The 21,689-nt window shown below is 55.0% G+C and overlaps 2 protein-coding genes across 6 annotated transcripts; one reads left to right on the forward strand and one right to left on the reverse strand.

The window, feature by feature from the left end:
* Nucleotides 1-1,128: 1,128 nt before the first annotated feature.
* TRNP1 (TMF1 regulated nuclear protein 1) lies at nt 1,129-8,433 on the forward strand. 5 transcript variants are annotated; one of them, XM_070383469.1, is made up of 5 exons: nt 1,129-2,126; nt 2,610-2,770; nt 2,860-2,959; nt 6,901-7,051; nt 7,137-8,431. In XM_070383469.1, the coding sequence occupies exon 1, from the start codon at nt 1,255-1,257 to the stop codon at nt 1,951-1,953; it is 699 nt and encodes a 232-aa protein (XP_070239570.1). In that variant the 5' UTR covers nt 1,129-1,254; the 3' UTR covers nt 1,954-2,126; nt 2,610-2,770; nt 2,860-2,959; nt 6,901-7,051; nt 7,137-8,431. The 5 variants fall into 5 exon arrangements, with proteins under 5 accessions (XP_070239570.1, XP_070239589.1, XP_070239595.1 ...); XM_070383488.1 differs by lacking the exon at nt 6,901-7,051 and having other exon boundaries at nt 2,860-4,566; nt 7,137-8,433; XM_070383494.1 differs by lacking the exons at nt 2,860-2,959; nt 6,901-7,051 and having other exon boundaries at nt 7,137-8,430.
* A 3,084-nt stretch (nt 8,434-11,517) lies between these two features.
* TENT5B (terminal nucleotidyltransferase 5B) lies at nt 11,518-19,007 on the reverse strand. Its single transcript, XM_005895894.3, has 2 exons — nt 18,550-19,007; nt 11,518-13,413 (listed from the first exon to the last, which is right to left on the reverse strand). The coding sequence occupies exons 1-2, from the start codon at nt 18,811-18,813 to the stop codon at nt 12,385-12,387; spliced, it is 1,293 nt and encodes a 430-aa protein (XP_005895956.2). The 5' UTR covers nt 18,814-19,007; the 3' UTR covers nt 11,518-12,384.
* Nucleotides 19,008-21,689: the final 2,682 nt, after the last annotated feature.

Consider the following 21,689-nt stretch of genomic DNA (forward strand, 5'->3'; position numbering starts at 1 on the left):
CCATCCACCCCCCACCCCCCACCCCCTGCCCAACCGGTCCTATGAGCCCAGTGTCTGCTGCAGTTCTTCCCAATCGGTCTCAGCTGGTTTCCAGCCCTCCAGCCCCTGCCACCACTTAACACAGAGCCTTTTCATTTCTGACGGCACTTTCCAGTGGATGGCAGTGCCATGGTGTCTGGTCAATGCTTGGAGGGGGTATGGCAGGATCCACTGCGGCTGTGGAAAATAACTAGAGCTCAGTTCTATCATTTTGCCAGTATGACTAAAGTCCCAGTTAAGCAAAGTCCCCTCAGTGACAGTGAGCCCAGGTTATCTGAGCTTCCCAAGGGCATGAGCTGGTCCCATTCACTGGTCCAGAATGAACCATGGACCACGGGCAAGGCTCCACTACACCTTCTGGGCCTGTTTCCTCCTCTCTGTGAAAAGTGTGGGGACACCTACCGGGAGGAGCAGACAGGAACAGACGGGCTTGAAAAGAATTTTGCCCACTAAAGGTGGGCTCCTCTGGGGGGAAGGGGGCGGGCGGGCACTAAGGTTTGCGAAAGCTGCGCCAAGCGCAGCAGCAAGTGCTGAGGTTTGCTCTGCAAGTGCAGGGCCTGCCTGGTGAGTAGTCAGTCCTGCCAGATCCCCACCAGGAGGGGCCAGTTGCCCCTCTGCCTTAATTTCTCCATGGCCGCCGGGAGATTGGAGAAGGGTGTCCTGGTGAAGTTTCCGGCCCGGGAGGCCAGGTAGAGCCGATTCAGCGGCGCGGCAGCGTTCGGTACTGTGCCAGGAAACAAGCCTCCTGAGTTCTATTTGAAGCTTTCAACTGTCACATAGTGTGGCTTCAGGCAAAACCCTTCCGCAGGTGTGGCCCGGGGTCCGTGATTTCTAAGCCCCAGCTACCAAAGCTTATGACTCAGGGGTCAGACCGGAAACGATGCGGCCCCTTTTTCACCCCAAATGTGGAGGAGGTGGATGGGCACTGGATGCCGGTGGGTCGAAGGACCAGGGGACCAGAAGGGTTCGGGCAGTGTCCTGACGGGGCGGGGCATGGGAAGCGGGTTCAGGGCATGCACGTCTCTGATTGGCTGTGCTGCCCTTCGCTCCGCCCCCTGCTCTATAAGACGCGCGCGTGGCTTTCCCAGCGCCAGTGTGGGGGCTGCGGCTGCATCTCACCTTGATTTGCTGCGTCCATCCTCCCCCGCGTGGGGGGAACAGCCGGCCAGACCCACGGACCTACAGCTGAGGGCCGCCGGGGATTGGGGGCGGGGGATGCCGGGCTGCCGCATCAGCGCCTGCGGCCCGGGGGCCCAGGAAGGGTCGGCGGAACCGGGATCCCCGCCGCCGCCGCCGCCCCGGGAGCCCCTGTCGTGCCCTCAGCCCCCATCCCCAAGTCCGACCTTGACCCCGACCCGGGCTCAAGCCTCATCGCAGCCCGAAGCGGCCCAGGAGTCGGCGGGCTCCGCTGAGGGGCTAGAGCTACAGCGCTGGCGCCAGGGCGCTAGCGGGGGCGCGGGGGGCCCCGGGCCGGCAGGGGGCGCGGGCGGCGGCTCGGGTGCGGCGGCGGCGGCTGCGGGCGTCCGCGCGCTGGAGCTGGCCGAAGCGCGGCGGCGACTGCTGGAGGTGGAGGGCCGCCGGCGCCTGGTGTCAGAGCTGGAGAGCCGCGTGCTGCAGCTGCACCGCGTCTTCCTGGCGGCCGAGCTGCGCCTGGCGCACCGCGCCGAGAGCCTGGGCCGCCTGGGCGGCGGCGTGGCGCAGGCCGAGCTCTACTTGGCGGCGCACGGGCCGCGCCTCAAGAAGGGCTCGCGCCGCGGCCGCCGCGCCCGCCCGCCCGCGCTGCTCGCCTCGGCGCTGGGTCTGGGCGGCTGCGTGCCCTGGGGCGCCGGGCGCCTGCGGCGGGGCCACGGCCCCGAGCCGGAGTCGCCCTTCCGCCGGAGCCCGCCCCGCGGCCCCGCCTCACCCCAGCGCTGACCTCCGGCGCCGGGACCCCTGGCCGCCCCGAGAGACCACCGCCTGGGTGGCGACCGATGGACTGCGGACGCCGGCTGGGTAGAACGACGTCACCGACGCGGATGGACAGATTGGCCGACCACAGGAAGAGACAGTCGGGGGGCCGGGGGCCCAGTAAAGAAGGAGAAACCGAGGTGCGGTCTTAGCGGCTGGCGTATCCGAGGGGCGGGGCGGGGAGGCCTCCCTTCCCTAGAGCTTCTGGAGTTCGCTGGGTCGTTAAATAAAGCTGTCCATTTTCTGCTGCCGCCTCTCCCAGAACTCCTGGGGAATGAGGTAGTGGCACTAAGTCCCCATTATAGAGTTGGACAGATTGAGGCCGCTCAGATGCCAGGACGGGTTTGCCAGCAAACTTTTACTGGTTGAAACAACCCCACTCTCACCTCCTCCAGCGTTGCCTTTCCTGGGTCCCTTGGGGCTGCGACTGTGGCACGCCTTTCTCAGGGCAGAATAATGACGCCCCAGGATGGGGTGGCAGCTGGCACAGCGATGTTGCTTTGAGTTGTCTCCTAAGGCCCTATTTCCCATTTGGGGAGATGGAATCGCAGAGAGGTTAAGGATTTGCTCCCATCATACTATGCTTAGGCCCTTCCACTTCTGGGGGACGGGTCTTTCCTCAGGCCCTCATGCAGCTTCGCTGAGAGCTGACTCAGACGACCAGGGGTGTTTGGTGACTGCCTGAAGGTTTGCAGGTTCTCCTAGGAGCTCCCAACCTGTCGCTAAGATGGCTCTGCCAGGGATGGAGCCAGGTGACATCCTGTAACGGGCCCCAGGGGAGCAGGTATGTCATCGGCTTCTAGATTCTAGAAAGTGGGGCCTTAAAGGGCCAGACCTGAAATGAGATCCACTTTCCTTCCACATGCCCTTCAGGCCCGCTCCCCTGCTCTACTCAGCCGTGAATGGCCTGGCTGATGCTTTGCTGCCCACCAGCTGAGCTGACTGCAGTCTCACTTGTTGGTCTGTGAACTAGGTATCTTCACCTCCTGGAAGGTTTGTTGGGAGGTTAACACAGGGCAGAGGTCTGTCTTCTCCCATAAATCATGGAAGAATGTCTTATTCTTTTATGTCACACCTAGAAACAGGCACTGCTTTTGCTGCTGGCTCCCAGGAGCTGATCTGAAGTCCTTATTTTACAGAGTGGCAAGGTCACCTGCCAGCTAGGGACAGATCTAGGTCCCAGGGTGTATGTGTGTCCTTCTTGCCGTATCTCTGCTGGCCAGGGGCAGGGGCTAGGTAGAACTGGTGTCAGCTTGTCTGCCGTGTGACCTGGAATAGCAGTCTCCAACATTTTTAGTTCTAGGGATCAGTTTCTGGGAAGACAATTTTTCTACTGACTGGGGCTGGATGGGTGGGTGGGGGGATGGTTTGGGGATGATTTAAGCGCATCACATGTATTGTACACTTTATTTCTACTATTATTATGGCAGCTCCACAGCAGATCATCAGTCATTAGATCCCAGAGATTGGGGACCCTTGACCTAGAACAACTCCATCCCCGATATGGGCTGGTTTCCTCAGTCCCTCTCTGAACATAGCTATCGCTCCTCATGTCAGAGCTTGCAGGGAAGAAGGGGATAGAACGAGGCAGCTAAGAGTCACGGGAATCTGGTTTCATCCTAGAGTCCTTGGGGTCAGGCGCACTGCTCTGAAAGCCAGAGCCCCGGGGGCCCTCACCTATCCCTTCTCCAGCTAGCTCTTCCTCTTCCCAGGTACCAAACTTTTTTTCCTGGTTTCTCAGCTCACAGCCAGGCCTTCCTGAACCCATTCTTAGCTGGGGAGGGGAAGTCCAGGAGGAGGTCTCAGAGACTCTGAGAGCTTGGGGACTGAGAGAGCAGTGAGGAGCCCTGGCATCCTCTGGTCTCCCGAGGGAAAGGACCTTCCAAAGCCACTTGGGTCACTTTGGGTCTAGAGAGAGAGGACAAGGACTCCCTGGAGGTGACAGTGAGGCGCTTCAGGCTGCAGTGCTGGGCTGTAGCCAGGACTGTTTGCATGGGAGGGACTCTTGGTTCAGAGAAGCTTTTAGCTAATGGTTTAAAGTGCTCTGTGACACCACAATTTTGCCTTTCTCTGGGATTTATTGGTAATCAGCTTTGCCTTGGTTTGGAAGAGGGGAGTAGGGCGAATAGGGAATTAGAGATAGCTCTTGCTGGAGTAAGTGGTATATGTAGGAATGGAGATTGGTCCCAGGCTCACAGGCAGCTCTGTCCCCTCCCTCCACTTCCAGATGTCCCAAGCTTCTCATTAAGGGCCTCAGCCAGGGCTCACAGTGCTCACTGACTTAAACCCCAGCTCTTGGTTCAGTGCTCTGTCCACTACTCCTCAGCCAACAAATACAATACAAGTCATCTTCCCACCCTTGCCTGGCCCACCCAGGATCCTTCTAGAAGGTTCCATTTTCTCCGCAATCAGCAAACATTGATCTCTGCTCAGTCCAGGCGCTCAAGGGCACTCAAGAAGCAGCACTGGATCAGAAGGTCTCTGCTTTCAAGCGCTTGTGTCTCCCAGCCCTCCTCTAGACAGCCTGCCCTGGCGTTGTTGGAGGAGGGCTGTCTTCAGGCCTTCACAACTGACTATGAAGTGAGTGAAAATCTCTCAGTTGTGTCCGACTCTTTGTGATCCCGTGACTACACAGTCCATGGAATTCTCTAGGCCAGAATACTAGAGTGGATAGCCATTCCGTTTTCCAGGGGATCTTCCCAACCCAGGGATAGAACCCAGGTTTCCCACATTGCAGGCAGATTATTTACCAGCTGAGCCACCAGGGAAGCCCCACAACTAACTCTGGCCCCTGGTTATATATTGTAGCCCCCACCCCACCCCATGACTTCCTAAACACTTTCTAGATGGCCCAGCCATCTAGCCCTGGGGACTGGACTAAGGACAGGCGATCCTGAGGGATCTGTGCACCGAGGACACTGATGGCCACTAGTGAAGCTGGGATGTCAGCAAGGCGAAGGGAGGGGCAGGAAGACCAGTTTAGGGATTTAGGGGAACCTGCCCCTCTCTGCTGCTGCAGTCCATGGGGTTGCTGAGGGTCGGACACGACTGAGCGACTTCAGTTTCACTTTTCACTTTCATGCATTGGAGAAGGAAATGGCATCCCACTCCAGTATTCTTGCCTGGAGAATCCCAGGGACAGGGGAGCCTGGTGGACTGCCGTCTATGGGGTCTCACAGAGTCGGACACGACTGAATCGACTTAGCAGCAGCAGCAGCAGCCCCTCTGGATGAGTCCTGTCGCTCTCTTGGCTGGCCCTGGGCAAGTGTGGCACCCCCGGGCGGCGCCACCAGAGGGCAGTGTGGGCTGCTTCCCTGAGCGTGGGGGTGTGGCCTGGAGCAGGTTCCCTCTGTCCATATCCCCGCACCCAGCCAGCCCCTACTCCTTTTGCCCCGGCATCTCAGGCGTTGAGCTTTAAGGGTCTGGCAAGAACGTGAGAGTCCTGGCGGTCACTTAGAGAAAGGGCGGGCCTCTGACCTCAGAGGGCAGGTCCATCAGGAGGGACTTTCCTGGAGAGAGAGGTTGCACCTGTTGGCGGTACCGTCTGAGTAAAAGCCCAGAGTACTTTACTCCTCCCAGATGTGTTAGACTGATAATTGATCAGAACACTCCATCTCTGCCGCCGCCACCTGGGGATCAAGGTGGCTTCCCAGAGATTAGGTTGAAGCGACAATTCGCAGCTAAGGTGCTCCAAGCCTGCAGTGGGTAGTCTCTAGAAGGCTCCCTTACCCTGACAGCCAGGTCCCTCCAGAAAAACTTGGGGTCCCAGTCTTCTCCGAACTGAAGGAGGAGAACCTTTATCTCCTCCCGCCTTTACATTCAGCTTGGGAGGAGGTATTTGGGAAAGCTGGGACATCCCCAGCCTATTTATTCCTGCATTAGATCTTGACCACACCCTGGCTAGGAGTGATAGGGGAAGGGAATCCTTTGTTGTGGAATAATATATTAACCACCACATCTATGCCAAGTACTGTGCTAAGCGCTTTACACCCATTAGCTGTTTCAATCCTCCCAGCTACTCTGCCAACAAAGTAGGAGTTATTCCCATTTCCACAGATGAGGAAACTGAGGGTCAGGGAGAGTGAGTGACTGGCCCAATCACATGGAACACCTAAGTGGGGGACACCTTCAACATTAGGCTATGTGGCTTTCTGTTTTTCAAGATATTGAGGGCTCCACATGGGTTTCTGAGCACTTGCTCTTTGAGTCTGGGTACAGGAAACCCTAGTCCTTGGTTCTGAGGAGGGATGTGATCAGACATTGGTGGCAAAAAAGGTGCCACCCCTCCAAGGTCTGGCCACACCCTCCAAAGGCTGGCTGCCTAGCTTGGTTGTGCTCTGGGGTATGAGTCAGGCTGAGTCAGCAAGGGCAGGTCAGGGATGCTTAGGGCCTGGGTTTGCCTTGGAGGGCTTCCTCCTCCCCTGTGCACCTGGGCTGGCATGATTGGAGAGTGAAGAGCCTGGGATGGTAGAGGAGGAGGCTGACTGGCTCCCTGGTGGGGCAGAAAGTGTCCTGATACTTAGAACAAGAAAGACGTGGGATTTAGTCCTAGCCTGGAGCTCAGCTTCTCAGCTGGGAGAACTTGGGCAAATGACTTCCCTTCTCTGAGCCCGTTTCTTGTGTGTGTGTGTTTTATGGGGAGTTAGGAAGGAGATGATTTCCAAGTATTAAGTGAGAGGTCACTAGCACACAGAGAAGGTCTGTAAATGCTCAGTGGAGCCAGCCTACCTGGCCTAGGAGAGGCTGCCAGGACAGAGCCCCTGGGTAGTGTGGGCCTTTGCTTGTCCAGAGCATCGCCATATCAGGCATCCCAGAACAGTCCCCCTTCTCCCCCCAGTGCCTTCCCCGAGGAACTCCATAAGGGGAGATGTGGAGGAGGGGCAGGCGTTTTATCCCAGGAACATTCCATTCCAGCTGCTCAGACCAGTGGGGATCCCAGCCAAGGACAGAGGCCCAAGGGAGCTCACCCCAGGAGCCCCCACCCCTTCCAGGGCGGGAGCCAGTGGAGCCCTTTTCCAAAATATTGCCCTTGCGCCTTCTCTCCACAATGGCCTCTCTTAAGGAGGTAAATGCTGAAGGGTTTGGGTGGGGCTGGGTGGCTGTGTGAGAGAGAGAGAGGTAATGAAAGCTCTTGAAATTATTCTTTCCAGCTCCTCCCAGCTCCTCCCGAGCCTCAACTCAGGATCTGACTTCTGGATTCTGCTCCTTTCACCTCCTTCAGGAAGACTTCTCTAATCAGCCCTGCACAAGCGGAGCACCCTCCTCACCTCAAAGGAGCCCCTCACTTGACAGTGGCAAGGGGCTGGGTTCTAGGGAAGTTGCCTCTACTAGGAATTTATATGTTCCCGCATTTGACTCTGGCTTACATGGTACAACTGGGGATGTTACAAGTCCTTTGAGATGCAATCAGATTAACAGAGCAGCAAACCTTTCCACTGAGAAAAGGATTTCTCTTTAAAAAACAAGTCTCAGCGCAGCTGGGGTCCCCATTTTGGTAGGTGCCGTTGCTGCTCAGTCAAACAGTGGCAGGAGGGCTGTTTGAGGGAAAATGTTGCTCTGAACAGTCCCTCAGTTTTCTTTGCCCACCATCCTTGTCCTGTGTGGGTGCCTGCCTGCGGCCCCTCAGAAAGATAATGGGCTGCTGGCTCCCAGGGGAGACACCTCTTTCTCGGGAAGAGGGGTTGACCACATAAAAATATTAAGTTTTAAATGAAAAAAGGGAGCACTTGATTCAAATATCTTGATGGTAGACGGAAGGGGGCCAGATGGACTCACACCTCACCCTGAACTTGTAGAATTCCACAAAAGGAATGCATATGGAGTCAGTTGCCTGTTGTGTGCATTCAGGAAGAATAAACCTCAGTGATGTGAGATCAGCCCGTGTGGTCTTGAGGTCTACTCTGTGAGTGCCTGCACCACCTTGCCTTTGCGTGTGTCTGGCAGGGCTCTTTAAGTTGGCAGTTCTTTGAGCAGTTTCCGTTTAGTTTCGTTTGGCAGTCTGGGCCTGTTGATGGATTTGCAGACTGACTGCTCCCTTGACTTGGCTCCAAGCTGAACCTCTCCAGGAAGCTTCCTGAATGAAGGATGTGATGCAGAAGCTCGGGGATGGGATGCCCTCATGGGACAAAGGGATGTGAGTGTGATGACATGGCAGCATGGTGATCCGTGGGGAACTGCGTGTGACCGTGCTGGTGGATGGGTGCACCTGTCAGGCGGGGTCCCAGCAGAGAGAGGGCACACTCAAACTGGGGAGAGATTTAAAAAGGGACTATTTCTTGGACTTCCATGGTGGTCCTGTGGCTAAGACTCTGAGTACCCAATGCCGGGGACCCAGGTTCTATCCCTGGTGGGGGAACTAGATCCCACATGCTGCAACTAAGAGTTGGGAACTAAAGATCCTGCTGCAATGAAGATCGAAGGTCCTGGGAGCTGCAACTAAGACCCAGATCAGCCAAATAAATAAATTTTTAAAAAATTAAAAAAATTTTTTTAAAAGAGACTATTTCCAAAGCTGTGGGCTGGGCTTAAGAAACTAACAAGGTACCACAGCTATCTGTGGGGCTAGCAACAGAGAGAAGCCTTCACGACTCCTGGGCCTGAAGGGGTAAAGAGGGGAGAGGGGAGGCAAGGGCTTTGGGAATTGGAGAGTGCAGCTGTGTGGAGAGGGACCCTGACAGGAGCAGTGGCCTCTGGTTGAGCGATGTAGGCAACCACCGCGAAGGGAAGTTGGGAAGGGAGCAGGGAAATAAACACCCCATTCTCCTCCTCCCTCTGGTACCTCCTGCTGGGGACTCTCATTGGCTGAACCCAACAGAGAGGCAGAGAACAAGGGAGCCATTGATGCACAGTTCATAGAGGTCAGCCTCCCAGGATCACAGAGCATGAAGGAGGGCAGAGAGTGGGACTGGAAGGGCCAACACGTCCAGCAGCTTCCTGGGGGCCTATCTTTCAATCCCCAAATTTCGCAACAAGGCAGTTCCCGCTCTGGGGCTCTCCTACCCACTGCAGGTCTTGGGGGGAAATGGACTGTTGCTTGAAGAGGAGAAGGGGTATGGGTCTTTTCCTCCCTCAGTCTTCCCCCTTTCTGGCTCCTAGTTCTTGATTCTTTCCTGTCCTGGCATCTTAGATGGCTACAGGGATTGTCCATCAGAGAACAATGCCAGCCACTGAGTCAGTGTTTTTCTCACACCCGGAAACACTACACCTCCTCCAAACACACCCAACAGGCACGCCCGACTGTCATACAGGCCTCTGACACTGCCACCACAAGCCGTATAAGGTGTCACAGTTCCATCAAGAAAATGTACAGGTGGGCACAACTGCTACACTCTGCCATCGTCGTAAAATGGCCAAGTCACAGTAATGCAAGCTTTTTTATCTGTCACATGCCAAATGTGCCATGTCACATGTATGTATAGGAGACATACTGTCATGCCCAACCAGGTGAAACCAGAGTGTAAGGGCAGGATAGTGCAGGGGTTAACAGCAATGGCCCACAAGCCTCTCTGGCGTCAGTTTTCTTGTCTGTAAAATGGAAATACTTGTCCTTCTCTCGTGGAGTTGTTGCCAGGGTGCATTGGGATGCTGTGATTGGGGAGACCTCAGCCTGGCGCCCAGTCTGGGGGAGAGCTCTCCAGAAGTGGTAGCTGTTAGCAGGAAACTTCCGTCTTCCACTTCTCTTGGGCAGCACACAGACCTGTGCAGGGTGAGCCGGGCAGCCTCAGGCACACGTGCCCTTCCCCAGACACACCTGCCAGGAGCATGTGATGAGTCCCCTCCACCCGGAAGGCTCTTTCCCCAGACATCCGCATGGTTTGCTCCCCATTGTCTTTGTTCAATCAGATTGTTGCCCTTTCAAGGAGGCACACCCTTTTTAAAGTTGCACACCTCAGCACTTCCAATCCCTTACCCAGCTATGTATATTCTTAGGCGTCGCTGACCTTCTAAGACTATATAATTTAGTTTATTTTCTCTTTCCCATTCGAGTGTGATTTTCACAAGGGTAGGGATGTTGGTCTTTGTTTACTGTTGTGTTTCCACCCCCTGGAGGGGTAGCCAGCGCACGTGGGCTGAATCCAGTACACACACGCGTGTGCCATGGATTTCTGGCTCCTCCCCTCTGAAACAAGCACAGGCAGGTGAATCCCACTCCCCACTCCAAGAAGCTAGGCCTCTGTGCTTACACTGTGAGCTTCCCCCTCACACCCCAAAGCAGGAGCTGGGACAAACTTAGTGCCCCCCATCCTAGGACCCTAGTTGAGTGGGCACAGCCAGGGTAGGGTGGGAGGCTGCTTTTAGTCACCAAGCAGACAGCCTTTCCACTCATCCTTCTAGCCATTCTGAGCCCAGCAGGGACGCACCGAGCAGGTGAGATGGCTGGACTCAACCAGGTGGCCTGGGGCCTCCTCCGCAGCCTTGTTTTCTCCACTCTGACTGGAACCATAAAAGCCAGCACTTCAGAGGCCACTAATGAGCCTGAATATGTTAAGGACATTGCACTCCCTGGATCAAAGAGGCTGGGTAAACAGTAGGCAGCGTCCAGGCCTGTGACTGGCTGATGCCCTGAGGGAACACCTCCCTAAGAGCTTGTGGCTGGCGGCTGGCACTCCCAGGCAGCCAGGCATGGTCCCAGCTGGGTTTGGAAACGAGAGTCCTTGCCCCTCTAGGGGACTTGCTTAGAGCAAGGCATCCCCCCACCAGCACTCAGGGATGCGAGAGGGAGGAGACAGCAAGGAGATCAAACCAGTCAATCCTAAAGGAAATCAGCCCTGAATATTCATTGGAAGGACTGATGCTGAAGCTAGTCTTTTGGCTACTTGATGCCAAGAGCTGACCTATTGGGAAAGACCCTGATTATGGGAAAGATTGAGGGCAGAAGGAGAAGGGGACGACAGAGGATGAGATGGTGGGATGGCATCATTGACTCAGCAGACATGAGTTTGGCAAACTCTGGGAGATAGTGGAGGACTGGGAAGCCTGGCGTGCTGCAATGAGGTTGCAAAGAGTCGGACATGACTTAGCGACTGAACAACAACTCCCAGTGGGGAGGCCAAACCTGGGCTCTGGCTTTGGAGGTGCCAGAAGGCCCCCCCCAACCTAGTCCCAGCTGCCACATCTAGAGGGAGGGTCTCCAGTCCAGACTCCCCCTGCTTGTTCACCTGCTTCCTGGGGCGGGGGGGGGGAGTTGGGGAAGGTTGAGCAGAGATGGAGTCAAGCAGCCCTGAGCATTGGAGTATAAGCCAGTTCCAGGGTCATCAGGACTCTAGGTAGGAAACACTGAAACATCTCCTTTTTAGCAAGAGATTTGCTGAAATGATGTGCAGGGGCAAATCACATGTGTAGACAGAGGCTTGTAGCACAACTGCCAAGCTGGGGGAAGGAGGGGCATTCCCTAACCACCGGCCAGGACTCAGACCCCGTCCCCCAAAGTCCCCTCCCACAATACAAGCCAGACTCAGGCTGGGCGAGAGGCAGCCACAGACCCCACAGCCATGGAAGGTCCTTCTCCCAGGAGAAAGCATGGTGCTAAGCTCAGTGTGGACAATCTTTATTGGCAGGTGTTAAAAGTGCAAAATAGTTACAAATCCAGAGGGATGGGAAGGGAGGTGGGGCATACCTCTCCTTTCCCTCGTGAGGACCCTGTAACCAGGCCAGGAGGGTGGGATCACTTGACTGTGGCTACATTGGACCCAGCACCTTCTAGAGAACAAGCTCCCAGGCAGGAGGGCTCCTCACCACGTGGGGGAAGGGAGAAGCACCCCGACAGGGGCATGGCTTCTGTTCCACCCCAGGCTGCTTGGTTCCTGGCCACGGCGCACCTAGACAGCTCGGGGTAGGGGTGTTAGGGGGCTGAGCTAAACCTATCCCTCTCCAAACCTAGGCATCTGCCTCAGTTTCCCTCCTCCTAGTTAGTGGTTCAGCCCGACTCAAAGTGAGTGATTCCCATAACATAACAATATTTTAGCCATTGCATGGGCTGCAGGCCCTTGAAGGCTGCTGGTGTCACTGAGGGCTGGCCCAAGCCAGAAAGACCCTTTCTAGGCCACAGAAATCAGCCTGAGATGATGGGCCTTGAGGCTACCATCCCAAACATTCTTTGTCTCCTCCTAAAGGCAGTTGACCCTCAAGACGAATTACCCTGGCACCCCACAATTATGCTGCTCCAAAAGAGTGGCGCAAATAACCAAAAAGTCCATTTACCGAGAACCCCAGTTTGGCCTTCAGTCCTCTGGGGCCCTCCCTTCGGGGAGAAATCTGGTTTGTTCAGTCGGAGGCCTGACTCTGCAGCAGTGCTGGGCCCCCTAGCCCCGGCTGCCTGTCTCTGGCCCGGTCCTCCCCGCCCTCCTGGAAGACCCAGTCCATCCGGGGCGGCCGAGTCCTTACCGGCCAGGGGCCGAGTCAGTTACAGGGCAGCCAGGTGGGATAGGAGGCGTGGGCCCGGGCCAGCAGAGGCTGCACGGGGGTCACGTAGTAGCTGACGGTGGTGGCGGGCACCAACCCGTCGGGGATCGCGGGGCAGCGCCAGGCCAGGGCGGCGGCGGCCGCCGGGCCCTGCTCGGCCAGCGCCTGGAGCGCCAGCGCGGTGATGAGGTCCAGCGTCTGGCGGCGCTCGTGGTTCATGAGGCACACGGTGCTCTCATTGACCACCCGGTGCAGCGTCACCAGGCAGGCATAGCGGCGCGCCGCGTTGGCCCCGCTGAAGTGGGCCTCGAGGTAGCGCTCCAGCGTGCGCCGCTGCTCCACCAGGTCGGGGAAGTCGATGAAGAAGCGGGAACACATGTAGCGCTGCAGGGCGCCCACGTCGGTGCTGGGCCGCGGCCGGAAGCCGCGCACCAGCAGGTGGCAGTACTTGAGGAGGCCGCCCCCGCGGATCTCTTCGGGGCTGCGCGTGGCGATGACGCGGTGCCGCAGGTGGTCCAGGGCCTCGGCGAAGTCCCCGTACAGGCTCTCGCCGGTCACCGACGGGTGGAAGGCCTCCGACATGGGCGTGGGCGAGCACTGGCTGAAGAGCAGCAGGGAGTCCAGGAGGATCTGGAACGAGTCGACACTGAACTCGAACTGGCGCCTGACTGAGTCCACGAACTTGAGCTCCACGTTCTTGCCGCTCTTGTTGGACAGCGAGATGAGGCTCCAGCGGTCCGTGTCAGTGCACACTTTCACCAGCTTCTGCACGTAAGCCTCCTTGAGGGTCAGCGGCGTGATCTTGGCCCGGCTCACGCCGGCCGGCAGAAAGTCCAGCAGGCAGGCCAGCACCACCTCCTTGGTCAGCTGGAAGGACGCCTCGCTGCGCAGGTCCACGCGGAACACCAGATCCAGGTCCTTGTAGCCCAGGCCGCTCTCGGGGTGCAGCACGTGGCTGGCGGCCGAGCCGTGCAGCCGCACGCCGTGCACCCGCAGCCCCTGCTCCTCCAGGCTGCTGCGGACGACCTGCAGGGGGCCGGCGGGAGGAAGAATTGTCAGCGACCTGGCTTCCAGGGGGGGTCCGCTCTGGGTTTACACGCAATAATCACAGTGACATCAACCACTGTTGACCACTTACGAGCTGGTTTGCCTTTGGAAAGTCATTTCATTCTCTAAACCTGTATTTCCTCATCTGGAGAGTGGCCCCTTCAGAGGAATGACTCAGAACAGCAATAATGATAACATAGGTGCATGGAATTTACTAAATGCCAGGTCTTGATCTAGGCACTTTATAATTAGGATATAAACTCACACAGTTCTTACAGTAAATCTATGAGGAAGGTACTCTTACTCCCACTCTACAGACGGGGAACTGGAAGCACAGAGGGGCCAAGTAACTTGCCCAAAGTCACACAGCCGGTGAATGCAGAGCTGGGAATTAAACTCAAGAGTTCATGTCTCAACCACTATGCTATTCTACCTCTCTAAAACTGCAAGTAAAGCAGTTTTGTGCCAGGCCTGATGCAAACTGCTCAAATAGGAATGTAATTGGCAGTTCACATGCATTACTACCTTTACCCTCATAATAATCCCAATTTTTATGTATTATTTTCCCAATTTACAGGTGGGGGACCTGAGGCACAGGAAAGTCATGTCCAAAGTCATAGAGTAGTCAGGCTGAGACCAGAACCCAGGTCAGTTGAATTCTCAAGTCCATGCACGCTCTTTTGATTATGACACACTCGTTTATCTTTACAAGGACCCAGGGAAGCAAATATTAGACTCATTTTTACAGATGAAGAAACTGAGGCTTCTAGTAGTAAAACACTTAAGGTTCAGAGGAGAGGCCATTCAGAAATGGCAGGGCTGGAAGTTAAAACCCAGACTCTTTCTGCTCTTGGGCAGGTGGTGGGTTAAAATCTCAGGAAGCCTTCTGAGCCAAGTAGGAAAGGAAAGTGAAGTCGCTCAGTCATGTCCGACTCTTTGCAACCCCATGGACCTACCAGGAACCTACCAGGCTCCTTTGTCTGTGGGATTTTCCCAGGCAAGGGTACTGGAGTGGGTTGCCATTTCCTTCTCCAGGGGATCTTCCCAACCCAGGGATCGAACCCCGGTCTTCCACATTGCAGGCAGATGCTTTACCGTCTGAGCCACCAGAGAAGCGAGCCAAGTGGGAAGAATGTAGCAGACCCCATCCGCGGACACAGGAACATGACAGGGAAACTTGTGTCATCTCAAATCTGTTCCTCTAGCAGAAGCATCTCCCTGGGCCTAGCACCAGGGAGGGGAGAAGAGAGGAGCTGGGCTCCGACACTGTTTTCTCAGCAGCCCAGCTTCACACACCGAAAGTGACCAGGCAACATTCCTACCCTGAGGATTCTGCAACCCCGCCTTGCTGCCAAGTCAGCTCCAGGCCGGCTGCTCTGCTGGCCTCCCAGGGAATTACTGCAAAGAATGCACCTAAGTGCTGAGGAGGCAAGCTGCAGTGGGGCAATCTGAGGCGGGCGGCTCCCTCCAAGAAGCTTCCTGGAGGAGGACCCTGACTAGGGGAAGGTATTATTGTGGCCATCAGGAACCTGGGGGGCCAGACATTGGGCCTTCTCACCAGAACCTATGAGGGATTAGATCTTTAACATCTCCAACTTATAGATGGGGAAACTGAGGAGTAAATTACCTACACAGGATCACCCAGGGGTGGTTTAGTCACTAAGTCGTGTCTGACTCTTGTGACTTCATAGGCTGTAACCTGTCAGGCACCTCTGTCCTTGGGATTTTCAGGCAAGAATGCTGGAGTGGGTTGCCATCACCCAGAGGTGCCTTCAGATTCAGGTATGGCTCACTTCCAATCCTATGTGCTTTCTACTGCATTACCAATCCAGGGTTTGGAAGGAGCAGAGACCAGAAACTAGGGCTCTAATCTGCTCTCCATTTCAGAGTTTCAAAGTGAGAGCAACCCTCCAGTCACTGAAGCCCAGGGCCAGAGTAGCTTGGGAGCAGGAAGGTGGGGCTGGGGGAAGCCTTGGCCAGGCAGATAGGGGAGGCTAGAGGTAAGGGGCCAGCCTGTGGGACTACTTTCCCGCACTCTGGCAGCTGTGCCCAAGTAGGCCAAGGGGAGGACTGGACCAAAGACCTTTGTCCCAAGGACTCTGGCAGAGCTGCAGCATTGACCAGCCCCCTCCCCAAGTCCCATTAGAGCTGACTGAGCCTCACTCAGTGCCAGCTCCTGCTCCCAGGCTGATGCCCACCCCAGGGCATGGCACCTGGCCTGGTGAGTAGGTAGGAGTACCCTTGTTAAAACTCCTGCGTCAGGCCATGGGGTTGGCTGTGTCAGCCAGCCAGCGGCTGTTGTCTGGTTCCCAGGTGTGACTACAGCCAACTTGGCAGGCAGTCCCCAGATACCGCCACACCCAAGGACTGCAGGGCAGCTTGGAGCCTCCTGAATCAGACTTTCCAGCCGTGGACGGGGCAACGGCTGCACCCTCCTTGCTCTTGTGCCAAGGCCCTCCCCCAAACCATTCTGCTCCCAGATTGCTGCTGAGACCTGCAGGGAGACCATAGGTGCTGTCAGCCAGCAGGCTTACAAAACTTGAGTCTGGAGCCACCTAATGCAGGCCCTTTGGCTGTAGCTGGAGAGATCAGAGACTAATTCAATCCTCTGAACCCAGAGAGGGCAGAGGACTTGTTTAGGGTCACACAGTCTATAAGTGGCTGAACTTAAGTAGAGTCAGTTCTCCCAGAACTGTGTTCGGGGGTGGGGTAGGGGTGGGGGCCTCCTACAGGAGAGTAGATTCCTCTAGCCCAGGTACAAGCAGGAATTGTATCTCTAAATGCCCAGATTACTGCTGTAGGCAAAGCTTGTGGAGGGCAGAGAGGGAGAAAGTTTCCAATTCTTGAACCATGGGACAACTCAGCACATGTGAGAAGCCCAAAGTCAACAAACCAGCATCTCCCACCACATACACACAAACAGTACTCCCTGTGCCCCCGCCCCACATACACATACACACACAAATCCCAATAGCTTGTGAAGCTGCCAGCTACAAATTCCTGCCAGAAGATGGACTTTCTTCCCTGTGGAGGCATTTGTACAGGCCCCCTAAAGGACCCTTTGGATTCTGGAAGCAGAAGGGGCAATGGAGAGCAGTTCAACCCATCCCCATTGAACAAATAGGGACACTGGGCTTCCCAGGGGACATTACTGGTGAAGAACCCACCTGCCAATTCAAGAGATGTAAGAGACGCAGGTATGACCCCTGGGTTGGGAAGATTCCCCAGGAAGAGGGCATGGCAACCCACTCCAGTATTCTTGCTTGGAGAATCCCATGGACAGAGGAGCCTGGTGGGCTACAATCTATAGGGTTCCACAGAGTTGGACTTTACTGAAGCAACTTCGCATGCACAGGCCCAGCAAAGGGAACTGACAATGGTCCAGGCCCTGAAACTAGATGTCCAACCTTCCAATCCAACTCTCTAAGTCGCCACTGTCCTCTTCCCCCCCACAGCCGGCAGTTCCCTGTTCTGTGTATTTCTGACCCTAGTCTAGGAGACACTGTACTATTATCATATTGTAGAGTCAGCTCCTATTGACCTGCAGTCTTCCCCACCTGGATGGGAGTAGCTGGAATGCCAGGGGGCTGGGTCTCAGTCACATCTGTGCCCCTGGTGTCCTGAACGGGGCTTGGCACAGAGAACATACCAGTAAAGGCAGTTTGGACCATACTGACAGGGGCAGGGACCTCCCCTTAGGGCACCCCATGTCCCTGCAGAGGAGAACTCCTACACTGGGCTCATCCCTGGGATAATAGTCCTGGGGATACAGCATTTGGGGCCCCAAGTTTGACCTGACTGTCAAGGAGGAGAAAAACCTCAACTGGTTCCTAATTGCCCCATAACAGCGGGGCAGCCCAGGAATGCCTGGCCACTGATGACTCAACCCTAGGGAATCTGCCCCCACCCCCTCCCATTCCTTGAGAGGGAGGGAGAGGTAATCCCACAACAAGCAACCCTCCCCCTCTGTGGAAGTTAAGACAGAAGAGCCAGGGATGGGGGGTGGTCTGCTTTACCTGGCTTGTATGTCTACTTCCCCATCTGCTGCCAGGAATATGCAGGAATTGCAGCTAGATTTTTTGGTTTCTTGTAACTGCTAAGACCTACAAATTGAGTCTTGGGAACTTGGGAAGTCTTGGGGAAAAATGGGAAAGCCTTGAACTTGTAGTAACCAGCTCCTGGGAAGACCAAAGATTCTCTGGGTTTGCTTTTCACCTCTAGGAAATTTCAGGGAGCTCACGGCCCCTCTTGGGGCCTCAGCTTCCCCAGCTATAAAATGGGTACAGTAATTACCATATTATGGTATTTCAGAGCATGACAGTGCCTGGGCTATATAGGTGAAAGAGCAATTTTAGGGTTGTTGAGGGGCAAGAAGAGGAAGTCTGTGGAAGAGGAAAGGAGTTGCCAGAATTCTCTTCTCCTCAGGAGAGAGATGGGGCTTGGGGCCAGAGACTCAACCCTCATTTCAATCTTGGGAAAGGAAAGAAACAGCTAAACTGGACACCTGATGTTGCCGCCCCCCCCAGCACACAGGCATCAGGTGCCTCATGCTTAATCTCTTCCTGCCACACAACCCTAGTTGAGAGGGAGTCCTAGCTGGAATTTCTCAGCTTTCCGGAGGGGGCTCTTGAGCCATGGGCTGTGGGAGCAGAGGACAGACAGAATCTGCTCCTAGAATCTCCAGAGAGGGAAAGGGTTGAGCATGAGACCTGGGGATGACGATTTGGAGATGAAAAGAACTATCTCCGGCTCAAGCGTGCAAAGCTACCCACCCAGGGCTTCCGGGCATCTCCTGTCCTTGCAGGCGGGGTGTTCTTCCTCCCAGACCAGGTCCTTCCCCACTTCCCGCTCCCTCCAGCCAGGACCTAGGTGAACGGTCCGAGGGCCATCGGAAGGGGCGGGGGACGGGAAAGTCAAGTGGGGAAAGAAGATTATGATATGCGGGGGTAGTAGGATGTGGACTTTCTATCAAGGTTGCGCGATTTTGTTCCAGCCCTTGTTCTTCCCCGAGCCTTGTTTTCCTAGCTGTCCAGCAAATGGAACAGACTCCGGGAGCCTCCCAGCCACGACAGCCTCAGGATGAAGACCCCCTATCCACCGCCCAGTGCCTCTCACCTGCACGATCTGCCGGGGCTGCACGCTCAGCGTGGGGAAGTTGCCGCGCCCGTGAATGGGAATCGGCTCGCTCAGGAGCGCGTCCAGCCGCTTCACCTGCGGCCAGCTCAACCCGCTCAGGTGCTGTCGGAGGGAGGCCGATGAGGCCTCTGGATCGGGGCCGCCGCCTGCCGGGGCGGCCTTAGCCACCGCCGCGGCCGCAGCCGTCCCCACCTGTGCAGCCGCCCGGTCCCGGCTCTCCGTTTCGCTCTCCGACGGCATCATTAGCCCGGCCCCGGGGCCCCGACGGCAGAAACCGGGGGGCGATTAAGGGGAGGAGGGCAGGGAGAGCGGCTGGGCCCCGGCCAAGGCGGAGGACGCAGGGACCGGACAGCAGCGACGGCGAGGAAAACCCAGGGCACACCTCCGACGGCGACGACCAACCGACCCTAAAGCTTGTCGCCTGGGGCCCAGCGGACTCTTATAGGCCGCGGGCGACACGCCCATTGGTCCGAGCAGCTGTCACCCGGCGGGAACCGCCCCGCCTCTCGACGCGCCTGCCATTGGTCAGCAAAGCTTTGCACGTGAGTCGCTGGTCGCCAGGAGGATTCCGATTGGCTGGATGGCACACCCCTGCCCGCCCTCCTGCTCCTGCTTAATTCCCTCCTTTGGTCCTTAAAGAACTTCTGTTCTCGGCGATTGGCTCGGGCAGAAGGCAAGTCCTGGATTTAAAGGGACTGCGCCCTCCAGGGGCAGACGAGAAGGAAGTGACCTGTGAAGTTTGTAGCGGAATTGGACCACTAAGTTTTTTTTTTTTTTTTTTGCACTGAAAGGAATTTAGAAATCACTGGGCCTGTTCCTAGTCATCCACTATTTTCAGAAGCCCAGAGAGATTGCGCCAGTTGTTCAACTTCACGCAGTGCTCCTCCTGCTCTCAGGCAATCTTCCAGAATTGAGAAAAGGCGACAAACTTGTATACTGAGGTAGACACTTTGTAATGCACTCTCCTGTGTACACCTCTACCTGGCTAGCGTTAATGTTTTGGTTTGTGCGCCTGCTCAGTCGCTTCAGTCGTGCCCGGCTCTTTGCGACTCTATGGACTGTAGTCCAGGCTCCTCTGTACATGTGACTCTCCAAGCAAGATATTCAATGGAGTGGGTTTCCATGCCCTCCGCCAGGGGATCTTCCCGACCCAGGGATCAAACCTATGTCTCCCGGGTCTCCTGATTTGTAGGCGGATTCTTAACCCTCTGAGCCACCTGGGAAGCCCCATGTTTTGGTTTAGGGATGAGGAAACCTGCTCAGAGAAGGGGCTTGACTGTCTCAAGGTCACACAGCAAGTGAGACAGGCCCTGGTGTTGAACCTGCACTAGAGAGTCTGCGAGCACTTGCTCTTTCTACTACACTTGAGCAGACTCAGGGCCTTCACAGGGCTGGAGGTTGGAGGGAAGCCTGAACTGGAGTGTTGGTCTTCTGGCAGCAGCTTCCTGGGCAGCAGGTGGAAGTCCTTCCTGCCAGCCTCTTAGCTTCTCAGGTCCTGTGTGCCCTTGGGCAAGTCCCTAAATCTAAGTCAGTTTCCTCATCTACTCCAGAGAAGGGGCTCAATAAATTTTTTTAAAATTTGGTTTGGTTTTTTATAGTTGGCAAACCATATTCATATGTTCTATTGAAATAATACATTTACATGTTTTTCTCTCCCACTTTACAGAGCCTAGTGAGATGAGGCTTATTGTTATTATGTTTAATCTTTTCTTATTTTAAATATAGGTGCTGGTGGCAAAATTCTAGAAATTGAGTCTGATTCATCTCTGCAATATTCTCTCTTTTTAAAAAATATTTCTTTATCTGGCTGTGGCATGTGGAATCTTTAGCTGCAGCATATAGGATCTAGTTGCCCAACCAGAGATTGAACCCAGGCCTTCTGCATTGGGAGTGCAGAATCTTAGCCACTGGTTCACCAGGGAAGTCCCTGCAGTGTTCTCTTTTAAATTAAACATCATTTTTCTAACAATTAATTAAATATAATTCTCCTAACACCCCTATTCTGTAAGGTAGGCTGGGCAAGAGCAATATGTCCAATGTACAGAGAAACCAAGACCTAGAAATAGTAAACGACATTCCAAGGTCACCAGATTACCTCAGACAGACCTAGGACTAGATCCCAGGAACCTGACTCAGACTAGAGCAGCTGTTTCCTCTATCTGGAGGCCTGCGCAAGCAAGATCCTGCCCTTGACCCTTCTCTCCATCTTGTCTGGGGTCAGGTCTGCTATTTGCTCCACTCATTGGCTTTGTGACTTGGGGCAAGTCTCATGCATGCACTGTCCTCAGCTCAGTTGCTTGCTATTTTGTTTTACCTTCTCTTGAAAGATAAGAAATATGTAAGAAACATCCTTCAGCTGAACCCAGAGTCTCCAAACCCTTGACCTATCCCTTCCATGTCCCAGCAGAGGGAGGAAAAGAAGGGAAAATAACATTTACTGGGTAACCTACTATGCACAGATATTTTATACACATGACCTCTAATTCCTAAAAATACATCTCAAGATGTGGCATCATTATCCTCAACTTAGAGATGAAGAACCTAAGATTTAGAGAGGTCAGGTGACATGCCTAAGGTCATACAACTACTAATGGGCATTGTAAGACTTGAATCCAGGTCTCCTGATTTCAAAGCCCTCTTGCCCAACTGCTCGTCTTAGAAGAGTTGGCACAGATCTCAGTCATGCTTGGCACAGCCCTGGTACCATCCTCAGGATCCATTCATCCACTTATTTATTCATTCATCAACCAACACTGACATATTAAGCACCTACTGTGTACCAGGTGTTGAGCTAGGCCCTGGGGTATGATAGGCAAGATCCCTGCCCTTCTCAAACTGTCATTCTAGTGTAGTAAGACCATAGTCAAGCAAGTAAATAAATAAGACATTTCTAATAGTGTTAGGGAGAAAATAGAACAGGGCAATGGGAGGGAGAGCAACCATATGTGTGAGTGTGAAAAAGATACAGTTTTCAAGAGAGGGAAGAGAACCAGAGAGATTCATATACATTGTTAGATGGTGCAGCCGTGGAAAGCCTCCCTAAGGAAGTGATATTTCCATTGTGTCTACTGGATCCACTTCGGCCCAGTCTCCCCAGGCTTGTCCCTGGACAGCTAGAG

The sequence above is a fragment of the Bos mutus genome, chromosome 2, assembly GCF_027580195.1.
Source record: "Bos mutus isolate GX-2022 chromosome 2, NWIPB_WYAK_1.1, whole genome shotgun sequence".
NCBI lineage: Eukaryota > Metazoa > Chordata > Mammalia > Artiodactyla > Bovidae > Bos > Bos mutus.

Bases quoted from the DNA above. Each gene is read 5' to 3' on its own strand.
- TRNP1 (XM_070383488.1), top strand. From the start codon at position 1,255: ATGCCGGGCTGCCGCATCAGCGCCTGCGGCCCGGGGGCCCAGGAAGGG.
- TENT5B (XM_005895894.3), bottom strand. From the start codon at position 18,813: ATGATGCCGTCGGAGAGCGAAACGGAGAGCCGGGACCGGGCGGCTGCA. The intron at 13,414-18,549 runs GTGAGAGGCACT...GGCCCCCTGCAG, and splicing joins AGCCCCGGCAGATCGTGCAG to GTCGTCCGCAGCAGCCTGGA.